General features: G+C 35.2%; 1 protein-coding gene across 1 annotated transcript in view; it reads right to left on the bottom strand.

Annotated features, from left to right (window-relative positions):
- LOC128248379 (vinculin-like) overlaps positions 1–6,769 on the bottom strand; it is a 149,095-nt gene extending 142,326 nt beyond the window's left edge. Inside the window, exon 1 of the mRNA XM_052969644.1 lies at positions 6,123–6,769. Coding sequence (XP_052825604.1) covers positions 6,123–6,179 — 57 coding nt within the window. The 5' untranslated portion in view covers positions 6,180–6,769. The remainder of the gene's footprint in view (positions 1–6,122) is intronic.
- Positions 6,770–8,633: the final 1,864 nt, after the last annotated feature.

Here is an 8,633-nt window from a genome sequence, read left to right as displayed (position 1 = left end):
ATGCTGGTGTGTTTACGTCCCCATAACTTAGTGGTTCGGCAAAAAGAGACTGATAGTATAAGTACTAGGCTTACAAAGAATAAGTCCTGGGGTCGATTAGCTCGACTAAAGGCGGTGCTCCAGCATGGTCACAGTCAAATGACTGAAAGAAGTAAAAGAGTAAATTCTAGACATGTTTCAGACTTTGCAAACTTTCTTAGTGAATCATAGTCTGACGAGTCATTACAAGATCTTAGAATGTCTGAGTGAATATAAAGATATTTTGAGCAAAAAATCATTCCCTAATTAGGCAATTTAACACTTTTGTCAATATATTTCTATTGGTATACACTGGTTTGTTTCAATTATGAAAATAAAGGAAAATTTAGTAGAATAGTTTTTCTATTATTTTAACTGGACATTTGGAACATAAACATGAAATTTTAATTGAGGGTTTTAATTTAGATCACTTTAAAGCAGGAAGTTTGTATCACTGACCAGTAGGCAGCCTCAATCAGGTTGGCATCCAACAAGTTAAAATAACATGATAGATTTCTCTGAGATGCTTTATGCATGGAGAACCTATAGTTAAGTGGGGTATAATATTCCTATGTATGTATAACAATATAAAATTTTGAGATTAAAAGGAAAAATGAGTTTTTTTGTTTTTTGTTTTTTGTTGAGGGTTTGGACAGGAGGAAGGGAATATGCTCATGGCTTTCACAGACTCTTCAAGACTGACAAAAACAATGCATTTGATACTCTTGAACAACTGCATGCCAATAACCAAAGGAAAAACACAAGCCAGGAGGGAAGTGTAGAAGGCCAGTGTTCTGTGGAGGAATGGGTAGAGAGGTTAATGTGGATACTTGGATTGATGGGCACAATGTGGATGATGAGAGGCAAGATGAACCAGTTGGAAAAGAATGGCAGGACATAGCCAAGCTTTGAGACGTAACAAAGGTTGCTATAGTGTGAGCCAGACAGAACGCTATCAGCACACAATGTGATTGTGTAGTAATTTGACAGGAAGATTCCAATTCATATGATGGAGTCAATAGCTAGTTTAGTCAGGAGATTTATTTACCAGAAATAATCAAATATTTTAATGATGTCATCTTTCTTAAAGAGTAAAGGTCCACTGGTGATTAACATACAAAAAAGCTTACTGGACCCCATGTTGTAGTTATTGCAGAGAAAAACTGTCCAAAATATTGCAGAAGATACTTGTTAATAACTGTTTAAGTAACCTTTGAGATTTTGGATACTGGCATGGTTGTTTGAAGGTAAATCAAAGGGACACTGTTAGGGCTGGTGGTCCTGTTGGTTTCAAGTAACCAGAGGTGCTTCTGCATATAGCATGTGTATGTATGCAATGGAATAGAGAGAAGTCTTGATAGAATCTTACCAGTTGGATGTAAAGCAGGCAGCAAATTTGGAGGCTTTCGCTGCAGGAGTATGATTTATAGAGCCATCACTTGAGAAAGGGATGATAGGAAGATACAACCAAGTTAGTCGGTATTTTAGTAAGGGACCAGCATATATATATATATAATATATATATATATAGCAATAAGAAAATGGAAGGGATCAAGAGTTGGTATTCGTCAACTTATAGACATTATATTATGTCTATTTATTTTTTTAAAAAGACAATTATAGCAATATACATACATGTATAACGTATGCTCTACATACATATATATATATATATATATATATATATATAGGTATAAGTTAGGATTGTTTAAACATTCAAGTGATAGGCTAGAAGTGTTTAAGCAACTAAGGGATAATTAAATCCGAAGGCGCTCCTGGAGATTACCTGTGTGGGTACAGTCTTTGTTAGAAGGTATCCAGAGGCAGGTAATTTGTCGTATATATATATTGATGTAAATATATATATATATATATATACACACACATGATTTAAATCCAGAACCTTGAACCAACATTGTATACAGCATGCAATTTTACTCTGGAATTCCAAATAATTAAGAGCTAGTGAGAGAGTTTCTACATGATCCTGCTAGACATAGCAGCCAAACTCCAACAAATCATACCTTCCCTGTTTTTTTTTAACCACTAAAATGACAGGATTGCAAAGGCTGTATTACTTTTGGTCAAAAGTTTGCTCTGTGCTGGTTAATCTGGAGTGTTAAACAACTATGCATGTTTATTAAGACAAGGCAAACATCAACCCAATAAGAAGCGCTTTTTACGCGGTCACTCCACTTGCTATCAATAGCAGACAAATCTTTCATGCCATCCAACTGTGTTCAAAAGATTTTTTAAAATGTATTTTTTTAAAGACACCTTGGATAATGGAGTCCTGGCTATGCTTTTAGTACAGGCACAAGGAGTGAAATGAGAGAGAGAGAAAGAGAGAGAGAGAGAGAGAGAGAGAGAGAGAGAGAGAGAGAGAGAGAGAGAGAGAGAGAGAGAGAGAGAGAGAGAGAGAAAGAGAGAGAGAGAAAGAAAGAGAGAGAGAGAGAGAGAGTTAGTCTGTACCATCAACCCTAACACTTGATTGGTACTTTATTCTATCAACCCACAGGAGAAGGAAGGCAAAGTTGACCTCAGCAGGATTTAGACTCAAAACACAGGGAGTGGAAACCGATGTTCTAACAATCCTGCCCAATCACCGCCCTGAAGTTTTCTTACATATCAAGATAAAATATGACTTAGTCAGAGCTGGAATGCATTTCATCAGAAGTTTGTAGAATAAAGGATGACTGACCTAAGCTAAAATAACAACGATAAACAGAGAACCACTGGTGAGGATCGCCAACTAGGTGGGTCCTTGGTACTATATATAAAAATCCTACAGTAGACCGAGGACTGACCTAAGCCAAAGCAACAAGACAACCACTAATGCGGACAGCTAAGCTGGGTGAGGGCCCGGTTGATAAACGTAAGAATAAGTATGGCTAAATAAGACAAAACTCACTGAATGCAGAAGACTGTTTTCATTTAGTAGCAGCTTTATTTCACATACGTATATAAATACACACAGATACACCTACCTCTTACGACAGAGAATTGCATTTTCCGTAATAATATGTATTAAATTGTTTTGGGTTTCTTTTTAATAGTAACAAGGCCTCTGATAATTAGCTGTGACTGAAATCCACTGTACACGGCACTGGTGTCTTTCTATAAAATTATGATTCTAAACAAGACATGGTTATTATATTCCAGTGTTATAAGTGGCATATATATATATATATATATATATATGTATGTATATATACGAAATCAGTGTTTATCATCTCAAGACAAATTAAATGTTGACAGAGTCGAATCAGTTTGATGACAGTTAAAGGAAGCTGTCAACGAAAGGTCACCATCAACCCAGGTCACAACCCCTTTTTCTCTTTCTGTGTACGTGTATGTGTGTGTGTATACAATATATTTATATGGTGTTTGTGTATGTAACAAAATTGATGAAAACGAGCTTACAAAAGGAAGAGGGTCGACGACACGGGGATTTTACGCAGTGACTCGACCTACTAGAAATAACAGCTAAATCTTTCTCAAATCAGATCCTACAGTCTTAAAAAAGAATAACACTTAATGTCGCTCAAGGTATATTTTTCAAGAGAAAAGACGATGTCGTCATGGCTGGAACGTCTTTAATGCTGGATCTGTTCAAATCGGAACTAAACAACAAGTAATGAAGGTGTAAATAGGTGATCTCATTAGCTCGTCATAAATAGCTATCTATGTTTTATTTTTTTTTACGATGTTGTATACAAGTATTGAATATAATACGTAGTTTATTTACGTTAACTTTGATCTGGTTTGAAATGAAATTTTGCACAGATATATATATGTATACTTTTACTCTTTTACTGGGGAACGGAAGGAAGGATAGATAGATAGATAGATAGATAGATAGATAGATAGATAGACATGCCATCAATTGTAAACTTTTATACTGGATAATTTAAAGTAACTATTCGTTCATCTGTCTGTCTATTTAGCTAGCTTGCTAAGCAAGCTCATCACATGCAAACTTTCATTTAGTTTGTCACACCAAACGATGCCAACGGCAATGATAAACAAGGTAAAAAAAAAAAAAAAACGTCAACAGGCACAATGTCACAGATGACTGTTTACAATGACCACATCAAAATATTGCTAAAGAAAAACAATATGAAAAGCAACAAAATAAATAAACTCACAACAGTAACAACAAAAATCTATGCGTGATAGCCATTCTATTTATTGATCCTGATAGCTATCCTCTTTCTTATGTTTTTGTGAGTCATTCCGTACACACGCTGTTTGATTCTCTCTGCTCAAATCAAGCGGATTACGAACTACAACAGAGACCACAATGAGATGATAGTGGGGGTGTTTCATTGTTCAGAAACACATCAATGAATTTCTAGAGTCTAGATGGCAATCCTGGTGATGAATGATAACAACGAGTAAGTTGGAATCGAGTGAAAGAACCAACTTAAAACTCCGACAACATCCCAGTTTTTTGGTTTGTTTTTTTTAGTCAAGAGAAGGCGGATCCTATTAAGGGAATGGCAGAGGAGAAAGTAATATATACACCAAAATATGCATACATACTATAGTTTTTACATACACACACATAAATCCATGGCCGGTCATATATAGCTTATATATATATAGCTTATATATATATATATATATATATACATATATACGTTCCATAGTTTAGAGAGAGGGGGGAGAGAGAGATAAGATATGTATAAAAGTAATTAGATTATCCGAGGTACGATGTTATTTTTACAAATAAATTTATTCTAACTATTCTTATCATTTGTTTTTGTTTAGTCACAAGTCAACCCTGATCAAGCAGACTTACGATTCCAGTCATGGCCGTCCCATCTTTTTAGAGGTACCTAAGATTATAGAGTATCCAATGCGTCTTTCATGTATTTTTAAGACGAGTGATTTAAAGATTTCATGGCTATTTCATGCACGCCAAGCAACCACACGCAGGCTCCCTCATTGGCTTCAAATATCTCGAATAAACAACCATTTTATAAGATGAGAAATTCGTAAATTTTACTAAAAAGTAAAGTCATGCCTACACAAGTGTCAACGTGTAGAAATATATATATATATATATATATATATATATCACCACCACCGCCCAAAACACAACAGCAGACGAGTGTCTGAAGATGTGACATTGAAAAGAGCCTCAGGTACGGTTCTTTAACATTGGTAAAGTATATGCATATTGAAGCACTTATATCCATCATACGAATTATATACACATACATACGTATACACAAACAGACGTTCAGGTTACTATTCTAACATCATTATGTGTGTATTTATCAGGAGCTTGAAAACAAAACGGTATTTTTTTTTTTTTTTGCAGCCCAAAAAGTCATCACATTTAGACAGTAGATATTTCAAACATTCCAAAGTAACTAGTAACTACTTATAAGCCGAAAACTAAACATATAGGAGAAAGCTAGTCGGTTTGAATGAGATATCAAATCGGGAGTGCATATAATGGTTGTATTAATAACTTTAAAAAAATACCCTTTAGTTTCAGAATTATTCCAAATTACACACTCATATTAAAAGTATATATAATTTATAACACATCTTCAATATATCGGTTTGTTTAAAATTGATGTCATCATATATAACGAAACCAAATTGATAAAAAGAAATTAGCTAGCACAAAACTTGCAGATAACTTTTCGAAGAAATTAAAGTTACAAGGACATAGCTTTGGTAGAATATTGAAAGTCTAAGGCGAACAAGCCGAAACTTCGAAGTCACTACCAACATTTTCCTCGTAAAAGTTTAATAAACATGTACTCTACTAAAAAAAGTATTGAGTAATCGTTCAGTTTCATATTAAATCGTTTTTATGTATAATTTGACTTGAAAATAAATAAATATATATATGTATGTGTGTGTGTGTATACGGCAGTGGGACCCAGGAACAAAGGTGTGTACTTGTTATATGCATGTGTGTACTATAATGGGACCCAAAGAAATTTACACAATAAGTAACGTTCCCACAACCGTATTATTGATGTGTAATCAATCTGTCAAAGTAAACGTGATGGGGGAACGCATAATGCCAAAGAGAAAAAATTATCAAGGAAAATAAAAGTTTAATTCCAAGCCAAACTTACCTGCTGAGCAACCGGCTCAAGAATTCCTTCGATGGTCTTTGTATGAAAGACCGGCATTTTGGGGAAAGAGAGTTGTAACTTTTTCTCTCCAGTCTTTAAATGTATATTTTGTTTTATTTTTGTCCAGCTGTGTTTGGATTGTTTGTTTTTGGTTTACTATTACTTAATGGTTGTAGGGTAAACTTCTAAAGGTAATCTCAGTAATAATTAAAGTCCGATCCGGCAGTGAAAGTGATGTACTGGTACTTTATATTCAAGTAGTTAACTTATTTAAAGAAATAGGTGTAATTAGAAGTATATAAAAACTCGACTGACCACTTTAATTAAGTGTCAGTAAATGAGAGAGACTGAGCAAAGCAAGAGAAAGACAAGCAATCTGTTGATTGCTGAACACCCAGCCTCGTTGTGGCTGGTCTGCACATACAGAACAAGGTGCTCGTTTTCACACACACAGCTGCTGGGTTAGTCGACCCAAGTGAGAGCGGGGAATGCCTTAGCTAGCTTCTTTTTTGTTTTTGTATGTGTGTGTGTGGGCGGTCAGGAAACTTAACAGTCATAAAAAAGAGAGAGAGTGATGTGACTATTCACGTGATGAAGTGAACACTAAAAGTTAAGTAGGTCTTCATTTTGTTGATTGATGATAGTTGAAGAATTAAACAAGTATTTTGTTCACCAAATATGCATATATATGTGTGTGCGCGTGCGCGCGCGTATATATGTATATTTATGTATATATGTATGTATATATATATATATATATATATCTGTATATATGTGTATATATGTATATATATATATATATATATATGTATGTATGTATGTGTATAAATGTGTGGTAAGTAGCTTGCCTATCAACCACATGGTTCTGGGTTCAGTCCCACTGCGTGGCAAGTGTCTTCTACTATAGCCTCAGGCCGACCAAACCTTGTGAATGGATTTGGTAGACGGAAACTGAAAGAAGAACTGTATATATATATATATATATGTGTGTGTGTGTGTGTGTGTGTGTGTGTGTGTGTGTGTGTGTGTGTGTGTTTGTGTTTGTCCCCCCCCCCAACATCACTTGACAACCGATGCTGGTGTGTTTACATCCCCGTCACTTAGCGGTTCGACAAAACAGACCGATAGAATAAGTACTAGGCTTACAAAGAATAAGTCCTGGGGTCGATTTGCTCGACTAAAGGCGGTGCTCCAGCATGGCCGCAGTCAAATGACTGAAACAAATAAAAGAAAAAAATGTTTATAAATGTGTATGTATATATATGTACGTATATCTGTATGTACATATATGTATGTATATATTATGCATATATATGTATATATATATATGTGTGTGTGTGTATGTATATATATATGTGCGTATTATGTGTATATATATATATATGTGTGTGTGTGTGTGTGTGTGTACATATTATGTATGTGTGCGCACACACACAGACACACACACACACACACACACACACACATATATATATATATATATATATATATATATATACTCTTTACTCTTTTACTTGTTTCAGTCATTTGACTGTAGCCATGCTGGAGCATCGCCTTTAGTCGAGCAAATCGACCCCAGGACTTATTCCTTGTAAGCCTAGTAGTTATTCTCTCGGTCTGTTTTGCCGAACCGCTAAGTTACGGAGACGTTAACACACCAGCATCGGTTGTCAAGCGATGTTGGTGGGGACAAACACAGACACACAAACATATACACACACACATACATACATACATACATACATACATATATATATATATATATATATATATATATATATATATATATATATATATGCATATATATACGGCGGGCTTCTTTCAGTTTCCGTCTACCAAATCCACTCACAAGGCTTTGGTTGGCTCGAGGCTATAGTAGAAGACACTAGCCCAAGGTGTCACGCAGTGCGACTGAACCCGGAGCCATATATATTTCGGGATAGTCATTTTTTACCAAATAACCACATACACTATATACTCCTTCTTCTTCTTCTTCTTATTATTATTATTATTATTAACGTCCTTTATTTGTAATCTCTGGTAACACATCTTGTGACCTCTTCAACGACTCAGTGTGTGTGTGTGTGTGTGTGTGAGTGTGTGTGAGGATGTATGGCTCAGTGGTTAGAGCGTCGGGCTTACGATTGTGAGGTTATGAGTTCAATTCCAGACCGGGCTGTGTATTGTGTTCTTGAGCAGTATACTTTATTTCGCGTTGCTCTAGTTCACTTGAAGTGAAACGTATATTTATTCAAAGTTCTCCTAACATGTCCCAGCATCTCATTTTGAGCGCATCAATAATCGAAGTTACACTGAACATACGCGGCTTGTTGCTTCTTTGCGAATTGTATACAAGTATGAGTCTAAAACACGTATTTGTATATACATTTTATGCTATGTATTTATATCTAAATACACTTTGTACATACACACGGGGACTTATTTGTCTCAGCCACCCACTCTTTTTAACCCGAATCACCATGTATGTGTATATATATAGATCGGAAGAGC

Source organism: Octopus bimaculoides, chromosome 7, assembly GCF_001194135.2.
Source record: "Octopus bimaculoides isolate UCB-OBI-ISO-001 chromosome 7, ASM119413v2, whole genome shotgun sequence".
Lineage (NCBI taxonomy): Eukaryota > Metazoa > Mollusca > Cephalopoda > Octopoda > Octopodidae > Octopus > Octopus bimaculoides.
Note: the sequence above shows the minus strand (reverse complement) of the source record. Positions and strands in the feature narration are given on the sequence as shown.